The 17,253-nt window shown below is 46.3% G+C and overlaps 1 protein-coding gene across 1 annotated transcript in view; it reads right to left on the bottom strand.

The window, feature by feature from the left end:
* VTN (vitronectin) overlaps positions 1-17,253 on the bottom strand; it is a 91,843-nt gene that overhangs the window by 12,404 nt on the left and 62,186 nt on the right. The window contains exons 6-7 of the mRNA XM_078680123.1: positions 4,378-4,533; positions 2,816-3,130 (exon numbers count right to left, since the gene is read on the bottom strand). Coding sequence (XP_078536249.1) covers positions 2,816-3,130; positions 4,378-4,533 — 471 coding nt within the window. The remainder of the gene's footprint in view (positions 1-2,815; positions 3,131-4,377; positions 4,534-17,253) is intronic.

Raw genomic sequence — 17,253 nt, 5'->3', positions numbered from 1 at the left:
CAAAACAAAGTAGGAGTGGTTCTGTAGTATTGTGCAAGTGCAACATTTTTTATGGGGGAATGGTTCTGAGGTTTGCCCCTTTGATGGAGTTGCACATGATCTAGCCCTCGTGTCGCTGGTAACCAACAACAGTTGGGTTGTATGTCAGAACCATGCAGGTGTTAATCTCACCTGCCCTAATAATGTGGTCTAAACATCAAATGCGTCTTTACAAAGCATTCCGTTACCAAGCAAGTTGTTACAACTACTTGCTTTAGGGAGAGCGCTGGAGTTGGAATAGTATAACTTACTATTCCAACTCCAGTCTGTGGAACAGTAGGGAAAGTGTTGGCCTTAAAGTCCAACTTCAATCCAACAACGCTTTCCTTAGGCAAGTTGCTGTAATGACTTGCGTGGTAAAGGAATGCATTTTATTGATGCATTTGTGGTTCGCACCACGCTGTTAAGGCACAGCATGGTTCGATCCACGGCATGAAGGCTGTTACCCAGATGTGGCTAACCACAGCAGTTGTGTTGGCATCCTGTTTAGGGGCACTGGGTGACACAAAAGAAAAGCGACAAGTGAGTAGTGGTGGTCACTGCCACTTATTGGACAGCAGTCCCTCAAGTAAGCTACACTCCCATTCTGAGCCACTCTCACCTGCATTATCCCCAAACAGCAGCCCACACATCGCAGGGGCATGAGAGCCTCCACAACACACTGAGGGTGGTCACCAGACAAGCACCACAGCACCATTGAAGTGAGCCCACCAGGAAAAGCCAGTAAAGTTTCTCCCATGATGCACAAGGCAGGGCTGACACCAGCAACCACAGTGCACACAGCAGCCCACCAAGGTACGCTTCCTTGTAGGCCTAAGAGGCCATTTGTGACATTCGGCAATGCTGCACCTGCACCATGGGCCTACCTATTACTGGGCAGAAAATCACCTAGACCCCACCAGGAGCGACCAGGACACATCCAGCCATGGCCAACACTGTCCATCACTTCTGCTAATGAAGTGATTCTGAAGTTTGAAAAGAACATGGCAATTCATGGGCTAAGCCGTGAGATACAGACAGACAATGGTCTGTCATTCCAGGAGCAAGTGATAAAAGACTAATTCAGATCACTAAGTGTAAGGCATCAGAAGATCACACCCAGGTGGCCTCAAACTAATCATGAAGCGGAACGATTCATGTGCATCCGGTCCTATAGCCCAAGCCATCAACCACAACCTGGAGTGAACCATTCCCTACTTTTTGAGAGAGTACAGACAGTCTCGCTTTGTGACCCGCCTCAAGCCTGGCCTGCAAGAGGCATCAGGCAGTAGAAACAATCCTACTTCATCATGAGTGGCGCCCGGAAAAACTACCTGGTAACTAGGCCCAACAATGCAGCGAGACGCAGAATGCTCATGCCAACAGGTGTCGCCTAACAAGTTGAAGAACACTACAAGTGGGCGAGCTGGTGCTTGCCAAAGACTGGTACCAGGGGAGCAAGTCCCGGCTCCCATTTGAACGTATCCCTTGAAGAGTTTCCTGGATATGGGGCACCATGGTGACCGGAGGGGCTGAGGACATCAATCAGAACATCTTGTTCATTGAAGTTGTCGAGCAAAATCACTAATCCTCCAGGACCAGGTTCCCTGTGGCGGTATATACTTCGAGACTGTCTGAGGGTGTGATATACCTGCAGCTTTGCCCCCAGCAGTTATAACAACAGAGCTGGTTTCCCCACACCTAAAGACACAAACCCAGTGGGAGGGCCGTCAAAAAGACCCCATGTCGGAGTCACACAGGAGAGGAGGTCATCAATGATACAACCCCTGAGCAGATCATGTCCTTTTGCAGAGGTACCATGATTTTGTGAAATTGACAGTCAATGTGTGGGAGCTCAGGGACTTGGAAAGTTGCTTGCAAATAGTTACTAATTTTCATCATTTGAATTTTGGGGAGGAATGTAGCATTGACCAATCGCAGTACCTGTGATGGTGGAATGATGTGGGTTTGACCCTTAGGGGGAGATTTACAGCCCTGGTGACCTCAGGTAACTAATAAAGGGTCTGCTCTGCAGCTTGTGTGGGGAGACGTGGCTAACTGCAACTGCCGAGTCTTTAGGTGAGGTGTGCAATACAACAGGGTAGTCTGTGCATAAATGCCAGACTGAGGCGGGAGACTCACAATAGGTCTCGGGCCGGAAAAACCGTCATGCGCCCTTTGCATGTTCTCTACCGGCTGTATAGCACAACCTGGGTGGAGGACATGCACATCCTCCCAGTCCCTCTCTGAGCACCGAACCACAGAACTCAGACAATTCAAAGCGATGCTTAAAGCAGCGTTGTGATTGGTGAGGGGATTCTCGGAGGCTGGGTGCTTCCTGCTGGAGGAGAAGCGTCAGGTGTGACGGCGACAGCGACCTGCAGGTAGGTTTGCTTTTCTTTCTTTCTTTTTTTACCTATTACACTAACTACCCCAACACCCGCACGCCACTGTTCCTGACTAGCCGCCATTGGATGAGCACAACAACTATTTATGCATTGAATATACTTTAACAATGACTAATAACTCCCACACAAGCCATTCTTATACCTTTGGGGGCCTGGAATAGTATGAATTGTCACACTTGTTAGAGTGTGATGTTAGTAGCTGAGTTGATATTGTCATCGGCAGCATGGATGGGGCAATGGATGGTGCAAGTGCAGTGGCTTCCTGACGAGGGCCCTGGCACTAATGTTTTTTTACAAACTAAACACTAACAGTGGCTATCAAGCACTCTTTGCACACACAATACAATGGCAGGAACACAGCATGCATAAAAAAATCTCCCCGCCTATACCTTTCTTGAAGAAGTAGACGCTCTGGACGGGTTGGCAGCGCGGGGCGACAGGCATGATCCAGTCGGGGTCAAAATCCGTGTCATCCTCGTCCTCCTCCGACATCCAGTCGAAGAAGCTGAAAGAGGACTTTCTTTTCCTCAGCTGATATCTCCGGCGGTTCCGCTGGTTCTGAATCCTGCGGGACTTCCTCCTCCAGCTCCGGCTGTTTTGCTTGCTTGGCTGCGGCAGGTAGAGCCTTCCAGCCACGGCTGCATCCAGGTTACTGGGAAGACCTCGCCATGCTCGGCTGATGGACTGGGCCTTGCTGGCCCCTTCTGGGGAAACAGGAAAATGGTGCACTATGAGGATCAGTGATACTAATGGTGCTTGAACATGGCTTTACTCTCTGGATGTAGAGTCCTGGGTCATCCTAGCTGTCACATTTTAGGTGTGGTTATGTGGAACGTTTTTATGTTTGCAATGTGCTTATGTGTGACATTCTATTGCCAGATGTGCGGCACTGAACAAAGCAGTTATATCCATGTACTGAGGTTAGTTTCATACAGTGTTATGCTTTATACGGAGCTTTAAAACAATTTCAACACTCCTGAAAGGCGATTAACCTTTTAAACATAACCCCTTGACATTTCCAAACTAGTTCCTACAAGCCTCATGACGACTTCTGAGTTCCTTCACTACCTTTCTACCTCAGATAACACCTCGTTCTATTCCTTACTACAGCCTTTTTTCTTCTTTATTCCCCTCTCAAATGAGGAATAGTCCTGTTACTGATTTGCTTACCCATAGTGCAAGGCTGCCTGCGTTGTGACAGCTTCCTGCACATAAACAACCATACATGGGGTTTTGCTGTTTGTATGTGTGCTGCACGATGCAGAATACACAGAAACAGCAAAAACTAGGAGAAATAAAGCATTTCTCATCATTCTGCATCTTTAGACCAGCTTTTCCCTGGTCTTAATTTTGGCGCTGTCCCATATTTACGCCACCCTTGTAAATAGGGGGCAGAGTCAAAATCAATTGGTATTGCTGGGGAACGCCCACTGCAACAACCATTGCCCACCCCTTTCACGCTAAGTATAGCGTGAAAGGGTGCCTTATTCACAAGGAGGCGTTAAACCACATTTGGTGGCTTATCACTGCCTTGATAATAAGGCAAGGCCCCTATCGCCACAAGAACATTGGAAAAAGTAACGTTGCTGCAGCGATAGGGGCTTGTAAATATGCCCTTTCATTTCCCAAAAATTCTATCACGTACTTTGCGGGAAACCTGGTCATCTGCACCTAGCTTCTGAGACGTGGTACTGAAACCCCTGAAGTCCCAGATACAAGGGGTCAGTGTAAGAGATGTGTGGCTGTCTGTGTCAATAGCCTTTGCCTTTCCATATAATGGTCTTTGTACTTGAGATATACGTTTGCAAGGTTTGTGTGCAAGGTTTGTATGTGTTGGCGAATGTTTCCCTGTAGGTTTGTGAATGTTGGGACTGTGTACAAGTCATGCCATATCTCCACCTGCACATGATGTGTGTACTTGCACGTGGCAAAGCTGTGTTTTCCCACTTACTGTTTTTTGAGTCTCCAAAGAGGCGCTGGAAGAACTGGCTCCAGTCGTCCTCCATCTGCATTAGCGCGTATTGGGTAAATGCCAGTGAGGGGGAGCTGCCCCTGCAGTCCCCCAGGCTGGGCTGCTGCTTGAAGTCATACTCCCAGTACCTGGAACCTGAGAACAGAGAACACACACAGCTCACGTCGGTCTGTCTGTCCGTCATGGTGAACACGTAGCATGAATACATGAACCAGGAACTGGTCTATCTTATAGCAGTCCTGACATCCTATTGCCACCATAACTAAAATGTGGGTCATCAAAGAGTCAGCACCCCTGGTGAAAGGTGATACAGAGTTACCAAACACTGACTTAATATGATACCAAGGCCTGTATCAACAAAAGTTTTAAGTTGGTCGCTTGTGCAATGCAACTCAAAACACTGTGGGGCTTATTTACAAGCCCCTTGCACTGCTGGTATGTCATTTTTTCCCATGTCAAAAGTGACGCACCGGGGGCACAAGGGGCTTCTAAATAAGCCCTCGTGTCTGCATGCTAGTCAAGTCAAGTCAAGTCAAAACCACTTTATTCGATTATTAAAAATCATAAAAGTATACTATACAAATTTTTGTTTCTTTTAAAATAGTATCAAAACATACAATTCCATTAAAAACAGTTAAAAAACAATTTCATGGTAAAAGTCAGTCAATCACTATCGGTAGACTTATAATGACTGGTTTTTCATCTCCTGTTGGGCTGCCTGTCTAATCCTCCTACTCCTAATAGACACACAAAGAAAGCTTGCAACACTAAACATGGTTACAGGGGATTCCATTAATTGTAAAAACAGTAATGCAGGTTTAGACTGTATGAAAGCCTTCTCTTTCAGTACTGGAAAATTAAACCTTTTTCTAGCTTCATAATACAGAGGACAAAAAAACATAAAATGCATGGTATCTTGGGGGGAGAAATCATCGCATTTACAAGGAGCCGCATCCTCAGGCTACTCCATCCCTGTGGGTCACTTAATACCAAATGGATCTGGTTGAAACAAAATGTTGTCAATAGCCATCTGTGAAAAGGGATCGTAACGATGGACAGGTACGATTGCATGGCTAGAGACTAAATGAGCAAGAAGTGGGCCCTAACTGTCGGTTTACTTAACTCTTCTGATTCCCGCTCTAGCTCGCTGAGCTTAATGTAATTTATTTTAACCCATTTAAGATCAGCTTTACATAGACCTTCAGGATTGGAGAAAATCTCTGGGCGCCCCAGATTCCTTGTTGACATTTTGATATAGGACAGCCACTGGATTTCCTTCATTTTATCTAATTTCATGCAATCCTTCAGAATCTTGTGATTCATAGTAAGATTCGGATTCAACCAGGTTCTAATCCATAACAGGATTGGGGCCATTTTTATTGTATCTGAAATATAGCCTGTCCCCAACTCGAGGTGGACCGAATGGGTCGCTGTCGATTGTGGAAGGCCGAGGAGGGCACGTAAAAATTTATTTTCTTCTCTTTGGATGGAATCAGATTTAGTGTACCCCCATATTGCAGCCCCATACCTAGCAATTGATATAGTTTTTGCTTTGTATATAGCTAGGATTGCTTCGCCCGGCTTTTCCCCCAGTCTTTTAGCGAAACCTAATATTGCAGCTGAGGAGCTTCTCACAGCATTTACCTTAGTTGAGAGTTGCGGTGCCCAAAGTCCTTTGTCGTCAAAAACAACTCCCAGATAGGTAAACACTTTCACTCTTGAGATTGCTTCCTTGTTGCAATAAATGGATTTAATGTTGTTTTTTCCCGTGCCCAGTGACATAATGTGAGATTTACCATAATTGACCACAAGGTCCAGTGATTTCATAAAATCCCCCAAGGAATCTAGTAATCTTTGTAAACTAAGGGGGGTCTGAGCCAGTAAAACGGCATCGTCCGCGTATAGGATTCCCGAATCCTACTATCCCCTTCGGGCTGACCGTCCCAATTGGAAAGTCGGTGGAGGTGTAGCCATGATCATCCGGTCCACTCTGCAGTTCCAGCTCCTCCCTTGTTCCCCCATACTTAATGTGGACTTTTTAGTTGCCCATTCATTGAATCTCTTAGCTCCCCTTACCATAATCTTGCTCTATCGCCCCCCGCAAACCATGCCTAATTTTTTGTCTGCTCTTCAAAACTTGCTGGCCACCCTGGTGATTAACGACTCGTCAGTCCTATTATTGGGCGATTTCAATTACTGGCCGGGTGACCCCAGGGAAGATCAAACCTCTAAGGATTTCTCGGACACTCTCTGCTGCCTTAATTTGATTTGCACATCCATACCCCCACCCATGTCCATGGTCATACTATGGATCAGATCTGGACGGTTAATCGTGCCATTTCTTCCATTGACACGATTCCTTGCACTTGGTCTGACCATTCCCTCATTTCTTTCTCTATTGAACTAGCATTTAGGGACAAGTCCCCTTTACCCAGGAACGTCGTAGCACGAAATTGGAACCGGGTAAACTTTAATGCCATTCAATCTTCCTTGGCGACTTCCCTCCCCGATTTAGCTGATCTCCCCCTCGACCATCAGGTGGCGGCTGTCAACACCTGGCTATCCACATCATGTGATTCTGTTGCTCCCCTCAGAAGGGTCAAGGCCTGCCGCCTCCACGCAGCCAATAAATGGTTTATCAGTGAGCTGAAAGCCCTTAAATCGGCTCTGAAACACTCAGAGCGCTAGTGGAGGCGCAACTACTGTCCCCTCCTGAGGGATCAATATAAATCCTTGCTAAGGAACTAAAAGAGAGCTATCCTTTCAGCTAAATCAGCTTACTTTTCTAGCAAAATTCTACTTGCGGCCAATAAATCGAAGGAGATCTTCTCCATCGTCCACGATTTGGCTACATCCGACCGTATTAACCCTAATCCTGTCCCCTCCCTAGCCCTCTGCCTCTCTTTGAATAACTTCTTCCTTGAGAAGATTGCTATCATTAAACGGAACATCCCCCCCCGACAGCTCCCTCCCCTCCTCCCCCCGTCGTCCCCCTCTGTCCCCCTCCCTTAATTATTTCCCTCCTATCTCGAAAGAATCCTTTGTTGCCCTGCTTAAAAAGGTCAAGTCGGGCTCTCCGGCTGATTATGCCCCAGCTTGTATTCTAAGGGACCTATTTTCGGGCTGTCCTGAACCTCCTTTATCTCTTTTAAATGCTTCTATCTCTCAGGGCACTGTTTCGACCCCATTTAAATCAGCTACTATTATCCCTATCCTGAAAAAACCTGGCTCTGACCCTAATATCCCTGCTAATTTCAGGCCCGTCTCACTGCTTCCTTATCTAGGCAAAATCCTGGAGAGCCACATCACTTCCTGCCTGTCTAACTATATTGAGAGTAACCATCTATTGGCCTCCCACCAAGCAGGATTTCGCCCGGCCCACTCGACCGAAGCAGTGGTCCTTGCTGTGCTGGATGAGTTGAAATGCAAGGCGGACTCTAATTCTCCTCAAGCCTTGGTGCTCCTTGATTTGTCTGCTGCTTTTGACACGGTCGACCATGCCATCCTTCTCGACCGTGTCAGGGCAGCGGGCATTCAGGGAACCGCTCTTTCCTGGCTTGCTTACTTCCCTTCTTGAGGGCCGGATGCAGGCTGTCCGTCTCTCTGGCTTCTCTGCTCCCTCTCTCCCGGTGCCCTCTGGAGTTCCCCAAGGATCCTCTCTTTCTCCCCTTCTTTTTAATCTTTACATTTACCCCCTCATTATTTCACTGCTTAATATGGGGGTCTCCCTAAACAATTACGCTGATGACCTCCAGCTTGTTTTTGATCTGTCTCCCTCTCCTGAGTCTATTCTTAAATTTTAAACCACTCTTATTTTCATTTCTGACTGGATGAACCAAAACCATCTAAAGCTAAATCCGGACAAAATGGAGTTGGTCCTGACGGGTGGCTCCACTACCCCCTGGACTCCCGCTTTCTGGCCTTCCACCTTTGGCCCTCCTCCGATTTCCTCCTCCTCGGTTAGAACTTTGGGAATCAAAGTTAGTCAGGACCTCTCCATGCATCCGCAAATCAGCTCTGTGGTGTCATCCTGTTTCCTTTCCCTCCGGATCATCCGCAAAATATCCAGTTTTTTTTTCATTTGATGCCCTCAAGATAATTGTTTTAGCTTTGATTCTTTCGAAACTAGACTATGGGAATTGCCTGTATGTGGGGATCCCAGCTTACGAACACCGTCGCCTTCAGACCATTCAAAATCAGGCCGCTCGTCTTATTCATCAGCTTCCCAGGTCTTATCACACCACTCCCTTACTCAAGTCCCTCCATTGGCTCCCCGTCCAGCAAAGAGCCCTCTTTAAACTGGGATGTATAGTCTTTATGGCCCGTGCTCATACGGCCCCGGTCTTCATCAACTCCAGAATTAGCCACTATTGTCCTGTCCGTGACCTCCGCTCCTCCAGCCAGGCTCTGCTTAGTGTTCCCCGCTTCCGGAAAACCAGAACTGGAGGCACTAGGTTCTCTACTCTTGCCCCCCGTTTCTGGAACAATCTTCCACTCCCCATTAGGTCTATCTCTGATTATTTGGTATTTCGCAAGGCATTAAAAACCTATCAATTTGCTCAAGCGTTTCTTCCTTAATACTTTTTTGTCTCCCTCCCGCTCTGCCTTCGCTTTTCTCTCCCAGCGCCAGGAAGCCGCTCGGTCACAGTGCGCTATATAAATCCTTTCAACTTTCAACTTTCATAGGAGTACAGGGATGGGTGTTCCTCCCATACGCGGGATGTCTAGTGTTGCCGTTAACAAGTTGTCTTCCAGGGAGTTTATGTATAAAGTAAATAACATAGGGGCCAAGATGCAACCTTGGCGCACCCCTCTACCTGATTTAAAACTTGCAGTACATTTCCCCTCCTGCGTCATCCTTATTGACGGTCTCAGGTCTCTGTGTAACTCGGCTAAAAAATACACAAGGAGCCGGTCAAGTCCTAGGTCCAACAGCATGGTCCACAGCCTCGATCTATTAACTAGATCGAAGGCCGTGGACAAGTCCATGAAACCCAGAAAAATTGAACCCTTAACAGCCTTCGTGTATTTAGATACAATTAGATGTACATTAAGACATTGGTCCTCCGTCCCCCTCCCAGATCTAAAGCCATACTGGGCATTAGTTAGGATATCTTTCTCCGTAGCCCAGTCTGTTATTTTAGCTAGAATAACCTTCCCTAAGATTTTAATAGAGGAATCTAGTAAAGATATTGGCCTATAACATTTGGCCCTTCTTAAACACGGGGATTATAATTGAACTGGACCATGATTTCGGGAACTCTGTGGCGGCCGATGTATTAAAAACGTTCGGCAATATTTTTGCCCAATATTTGGGATTAGCCTTATACATGTCAGAGGGCACACCGTCAGGGCCTGGCGCCTTACGCCCTGCCGTTCCCTCTATTGCTTTCTCAACCTCCGCTATATTAAAACTGATAGATATCAATGGGGGATCAGAAATTGGTACCTCAAAGGTTTCCAGCTCAATATTACTCCCATAGATTTTTTCAAAATGGCTTAACCAGTCCTCCTCTGAGATGTTAACTTCTAATACAGAGTTCTGGGTACCAGTAAACAAGGGATTATTGACAATTGCCCAAAACTTGGAAGATTCTTTCGTAGTTGCTTTTTCCATTAATGCTGCCCATGCATCTTGTTTAATTTCATTTTTCCGTGCCTGAACTATTAATGAGTACTCTTTCCTAAGCTGTGCTACTAGCCTTTTATTCCTTGGTGTCTTATTAAGAGCCTTTTTAAGTAGGTTGTGAGCTTTAGTGCATTTATGATCGAACCAGCCTAAGGCAGGATTAGTTTTAGCTCGGGTGTTAATTGTGAGTTCTTTAGCCACTTGCAGGCAAATGGCTTCGTATGAAGCTATTATATCCCCCCCATAATTGAGGGGGTCTGCACATGTATTTAGTTCCGTGCCAACCTTTGTTGTAATGGTGTGAAGAAAGTCTTCAGGGGTGACCTTACTCCATTTTAATCTCCTCCCTTGATCTCTAGCTTTTACATCAGCTGCAACGTGTGACAAAGCTGTTTTGTTCAGGAGGGAAAGGCCATTATCCAATTTGATCACTACCGGGTTGTGATCGCTAAAGGAAGAGGGTATAGCATTATAGAAAATTACATGACTTAAAAGTCCTGGGGATAGGAATATGTAGTCTATTATAGATTCAGAGTCCCTAGCTCTGTACGTAGGAACACGGTTACTCTCATCAGAAAACCCCACCTCAAACAGGTCATTATTAGACAAAAGCGTCTCCAATGCTTCCCCCTTGGAGCTGTGTTCAAAATGTTGACGGGTTGTGAAATCAGGACCATCGCTATCTCTATATTGACAGTTTAGACTACATAAGTGTACGTTAAAATCACCCATCAGGATATAATGAACAAAAGTGGTTTGGTTTTCCTTATAAGTTATTAAAAAATTTGACAGCAAATGGAGATGCTCGTTTGGGGACTCCCCTTGCAATGAGTTATAGCAGTTAATAAGAATTAGTTTGATATTGTTTGCCAAACTTACTTCTAATATTAGATAATTAGGGGAAGTGCAGTCGACCTTTTTAACTCTCCCTGTTATGTTTACTGAAACCAGAAACATAAGTCCCCCTCTGTCTCTCCCTGCTGACGAACTCAAGCCAGGTACATAGTAAGATGTAAAACCATTAACACCTTTGCTGCTGCCCCGATTCCCCCCCCCCCCGGTGCTGGACATCCCTTAACTGAGTGTGGTTATGACGGAACCATACCGTCATCAGCACAGCTCAACCGTGACTGATGACGGAATGGTTCCGTCACCAGCATCGAAGGGGTTAATCCAGAAATCACAATCCTTGTCCCAGGTCTCTTGAAATGCAACAATGTCGTACTGTTTCACAAAATTTAGCCAGACATTATCATCCCTTTTGGGCCGAAGACCAGCAATATTCCAGCTTAACATTTTTACCTTTTCCCCCACACCCTCAGTGATGCTTGCACACTTAGGTTGGGTATTATTATGACTCATTTTTACTTGTGCGGGTTCCATACATCCCAAGTCAGCCAATCTCTCCCCTCCCTGTCCCTCAGAGTCCTCACGTCAGTCACACGCCTCTAGGCCCGAGAGTAAATCAAATCTATTTTGTGTCACAACATTAGGCCCATCCCTACAGTGATTGTCAACATTATAGAATTGTGATACTACAGGAGCCCGAAGCTCAGTAGGAGTAAATGGTCTAAATCTCCCAAGATTAGGAGGAGCTTTGATTAAATGCTTGTAAAAATAACCAAGTGGACGCACACAAACACTGTTTTCGTCATAGACCAAAGAGGCTGCCCTTAACAAAAGTGTTGCAACATGTTGGAGGTGTTTAAAATGAACAATTATACAATCCCCACTACACGTCTTTCTGGACGGGCCAATCAAGTTTGCCCTTCTAGTGGACAATATTTGATCAGAATATTTTGTTGGGAAGCCACATCTCCTATTCAGCCATGACACTGTTTTATTTTTTAGTGATTCATGTGATTCCTAATGGGACTGAGCAGGGTGATGATCAGGAGGCAGGACATTGGTTAGGACAACCACATAGGGTGCACAGTCAGGGGGAAGATTTATAAAGCGACTTTTTTTTACCTGTCTAAAACCCGATGTGCCATCTGGTCCTGAGAAAGGCTGTTTGGTTGGACAGGTTATTGGTGTAGGATCAGGAGAAGCAGTTTCAATTACAGTTGTTTGCTGGCTTAGTTGCTGCAAGTTGTCTTTACTAATTCCCTGCCCCACTCCAGCAGGACCCTTTGCGACAGCCTTAGCTCTTTCGACCGAGGCCAAGTGTGTTGCTAACAGACCTCCTAGCCTCTTTACTTCTGAGGTGACAGTATCCAATTTGAGCACTAGGGGTTTAATAAACTCTTCTATCTTAGCCTCTATCTTAGCTTCTATGGTGCAGACCAGTAATGCAAATTGCTCCGGACTTATGCTAATACTGGCTGCACTATTTCCTTCCTGTGGGTCGGTTCCAGCAGCAAGGCCGTTTTGAACTAGTTGGGAAGTTTCTGCTCTTTTTTTACTATACTTCCCCCCGCGTTTAATTTGTAATTTTCTACAGGTTCTCACTGGTCTAGGGGCTGGTGGGACCTCCTCTATTGCATCAATAGATATATCAGGTAATTCCTCCTGCAGCTCAGAATGGACCTGCGCTTCAGCCATTATGACCACCCGATTGCCCAGATCAAGAGTATCATCGGCTAGAGATTCCACAGAAGGGTTAGGAGTATCTTGGTGTGGAACAGGTGGGCACCCTCGACCTAGCGAGGCTCTCCGGTCATTATTAATTTTGTTTACCATTTTTACCAAGTAATTGTCTATTGTACCTGCCCCAGATGCAAACTTATCATTTTTAGCTTTGGACATGGTCAAAACTTAGAAATTATATTTTGGTACTAGATAAAAGACCTAACGCAAGCATTAAGAGTAATATACCCTAGTGCCAGGGTTACAAGTATGTTAGCTAAGGTAATAACAATGACAAATCCCTAACCAGGGTCCAAAGAAATGTAAAGTCTCACTTGGGCAAATGTATCTTATGTTGCAAAACCAAGGTCCGTGGCCTGGCCCGGCCTCCTCTGGACCCGGACAGCCACAGACGGTCCAGCCCTTATCCCGGGCTTCTCCCGGCGCGCACCCGCGCGCGTCCCGCGGGACGAGGGACCGAGGGAACCTTTATGCGCCTCCTGGCGCTTGCCTCTGACGTCCGCTGCTGGTCACGGGAGTGGGAGGGGCCCGGCGGAGCCAAGCCCGGCCGGGGGAACAAGCGGAGCAAAGCCCGGCCCTTAGATGCTGGTGCTGCGGGGATCGGCGGAGCCAAGCCCGGCCAAGTGGATCTGGCGGAGCTGTGCCCGGCCCTCAGGAGCAACTGGAATAGCAGGTGAGACTCCCCCCGGACTCAGCACCGAGGGAGCCTTCATGCGCCTCCTGGCGCTTGCCTCTGACGTCCGCTGCTGGTCACGGGAGTGGGAGGGGCCCGGCGGAGCCAAGCCCGGCCTGGGGAACAAGCGGAGCAAAGCCCGGCCCTTAGATGCTGGTGCTGTGGGGATCGGCGGAGCCAAGCCCGGCCAAGTGGACCTGGCGGAGCTGCGCCCGGACCTCAGGAGCAACTGGAATAGCAGGTTAGACTCCCCATGCATGCTAGCCATTTTAAAGGCCCACACCTGGAGCACTAAATTGTGTTGCATTGCCAAAGTACCCACACAGCGGGTATATTTACAAGTGAGTAGCGGATGTTAAGCAAAAATTGCCAAGTCCACACTCCACCATTCTAAAAATGCAGTGGTGCGATGTATTTACAATAGAACAGTACATTCATTAGTTTTGCCTACCGCTAGCGCTAAACTCTGCTGCATAGCGTCAACGCAGGCACCCTTGCACCATTGTGCAAAAGTGCCTGCGTTCAGGGAATGATTCTGTATGTGCAGGAAGGGACACCTTCCTGCACATAAACAATCATTCATGGCGATTTGCTGTTTCAATGTGTGCTGCCCAATGCAGCACTTGGAGAATTAGCATATATTGTTTCGCAATGTTGAGACCAGGTTTTCCCTGGTCCTAATTTTGGTACTGCCGCATATGTACACCACCCTAATAAATAGGGGGCAGCTTCAAAATCAATGGGTGTTGCGGCCAAACACAAATGGACTGCCCCTTTCACGCTAAGTGTAGCATGAAAGGGGGCCTTATTCAGAAGGTGGCGTTAAGCCACGTTGAGTAATTTAACGCCACCTTGTAAATAAAGTGAAGGGATTAACGTCACAGGAATGTCACAAAAAGTGACGTTCCTGTGGAGATAAGCCCTTGTATATATACAACAAACGTTTAACAAATAAGACAGAAAGTTAGTAAAAGACCTTTGCTGCACCTAATATGTACATAAAAAATAGGGTAACAGAAAAAAATAAAGGACTCCTTTATCGTGAACACAATCAAACCAACAGCAGTCTGTGCCCTTCCCACAATGGAAAAACTAGTTGCACACACAAAATGAGTATGTATATGTGAGGGGCCTATTTCAGGAGTCCCAGGTCAATCACGGGTTATTACCTCAACTACTATTAATAAAAGCCTTTTACTTTGGGCTTTACCCTACTGTTGGAAACAACATTGGAGCTTCAAATACATCCCTTCAGTACTTTGTCTTTAGAGTAGCAAGGTTGACTGTCTAAGGCTTGGTGAGAAGCTAGAGACTTAAAACTCAATGAACCTTTTATTAGTAGTATTAGACCCCGTTCGGGGGCAGAAGGCAGATCGGTGACAGGGCCACAACTGTAGTAGTTGAGGTTGTTTGCTACCTATGTTCCGGGCCTGTCCTACCATAGCTCTGCAAACCCAGTCAAGTACAACTTTTTCTGCACTTGGCTCTCAGGGTAACGAGGGCATACAGTCTTCTCAGGGAGGTAGCTTTGGGGGCATAAGCTCAGAACTCAACGGTCAGCCAACAGACACGATAACTCAATGTCCAGCCCAGTACTTGTCTTTTTGGCAAAAGTACTTTTAATCACACAACAGAACTTAATAATACACAATCTAATGTATGTACTTTAAATCACACAGCAGAACTAAATAGTACATCATCCAATTTGAAGAGGCAGGGTGTTACTTCTGACAGGATTTTACATCCCTTCAGGATGTTACCCCATTTACTCTACCCAATGCTCTGTTTCCACCAGAGTGACCCTATGCATTATAGTTCCCAAGTAGTCTCTAGTAAAGTCATGAATTAGGCTAAGGTGTAGATAACATTTCCATAGGTTTATTGCTTAATCAGTCACTTTTATCGTACCCTGCAGTAGCTGTGGGCAGTCTCGAGTCTTTTGCGCTCGAGTCAAGGCATTGTAGTACTCATTCCTAGCTTCCTTCACAGTCGAAGGGAGAGTTTGAGTCCATCCATGTCTTAGGCTCATGCAGCTTTCTGGCAGGACAGATCAAGCTTGGCTCAGTGGCTAATGGCCTAGAAATCTTGGTGTTTTGGCAGTTGCGTCATCCAGCCTGATAAATACAGATCCTACAGGAGGCAGTTGCAATCTCCATCTCAGCCAATGTGTGGTCGATGTAGGCCGATCAGTTGTGGCAACACCTAATGGCAGCTCACAGCAGGCACCAGGGGGTACACAGGTGTTGATCTCTGGTCTTTGAGTACTCTCAATGGGAACTGCAGAGACAGTAATGTGTGCCCACTTGCAGCATGGGTCACCACTGGGCACTCTCTCACGCAGTCCTCTTTCATTGAGTGTTTCCCACTCGAGGATCCTCACTGGGCTTCTCCCCATGGATAGTCTTCTCTAGCAGGGTTGAACAAATTCCTTCCCACTCTCACCTGGCAGGCTTCTAGCAGACCCTCACCTACTCCAAGAGAAAGTACAGACTTCAAGTGATGTTTCCTCACCTCTGGAAAACTAGCTGTTAGGCCGACACGAGTCCTGGATAAAAAGCAATCCTTCTGTTAACTCTGTGGAGCCCACCCTTTTTTGTTAATTAAGAACTTGGAACAGGAACAAATTAGGGTGGTGTGGATCAACCTTTTTTACATATTGTTGAGACAGGGAATGTGGATCCATGCTATCAAACTTCAGAACTAGTTTGGGGTAGTTATATTTCAAGTGTCCTTCTCATGTTGCTATCCAGATGTTCCCGTTGTGTAGAGTGATGGTCCTCGCAGCAGGTGGCAGTTGGGTTACCTCCAAGATCGACTACCACATAAATAACTTAGGCACTATTAAGTGTTATGTATCTCCACATGACTGTCAGCAACCTTGCTGAGGAGCAATCAGAAACAGACAAAAGAGCAAGCCTGACCTAGAAACGTCCCAACCTTGGACAACAAGAGTTGAAAACTCACCCCTACCATCACCCTAATGGCAGTACTCAGGAAGAAATAGTCAGCAGCTCATTGCTAACAAAGTCTTTGTAGAATTTGTGGAGGTAGCACTGCCTCGATCTTCCTCACTTCAGTGTCTGACCCTCCCCTCCCCCCACTCCAGTCACAGGAATGTAGACAAAACACTTCCACTGTCTGGGGAAGCTGCCCTCATCCTCATTCTTCTGCATACCAAACACGAGGCATCCAACATTGATCCCACTGGCTTCAGCACTAAGACTCAGACACACACAGTCCTACCCTACATGTATTACATGCACACTGTAGAAGTATATGCACTTGACATACACACAGGATATCAGTGCAAGGTTCTTGGTTTCAAATAACAGCAGACTTTACATGATAGGGGCTCAGTAGGCTATACTCCCACTTACACCAATTAAAATGTCTGGTCACACTAAGGGAAAAACACTGTACGCTGCCACCACCACTGCTTTGTGTGCTAACCCCTAAATAGGGGCAGTTTTCCTCTGTCCATTTTGAGGGCAAGCATGCCAGGTCACGGGCCAGGTGCTGGATCTCGCATTATTATGAGACAGACCTTGGTCTCTGCACACATGCTGGATTAGCATGACGCCAGCACCAAAATTAAATCTAGGAAACTAGATTAACCATCAGTTGGGCATTCTTTGCAGTACATACCATATTTACCATGCAGGGAACTTTCCTATTCCAACAAGTTGTATCTAAATAATTTTCCAGCCAGCGCTTTTACATAAGAGAAAAGGTACTTTTCTTCTTCACAGTACAATACTGTACATACAAATTGAGAGGGCAATGTTATGCTATACAGTCAGTAAAGTAACTTCTATGACTGGGTGGGACAACCAATGCTAACTTAAAACAGTCCTGTGTGAGACAGGCGTTACTATCTACAGTGCAAATCCCAACATGTACCCCAGCTAGGAGAAAAGGATAAGGGTTTCTGGAGTGTAAACAGTCCCAAAAAGAGTTCTACCTT

This window comes from Lissotriton helveticus, chromosome 3_1 (assembly GCF_964261635.1).
Source record: "Lissotriton helveticus chromosome 3_1, aLisHel1.1, whole genome shotgun sequence".
Taxonomy (NCBI): domain Eukaryota; kingdom Metazoa; phylum Chordata; class Amphibia; order Caudata; family Salamandridae; genus Lissotriton; species Lissotriton helveticus.
The sequence above is the reverse complement of the archived record's forward strand: the minus strand, read 5'-3'. Positions and strand labels throughout refer to the sequence as shown.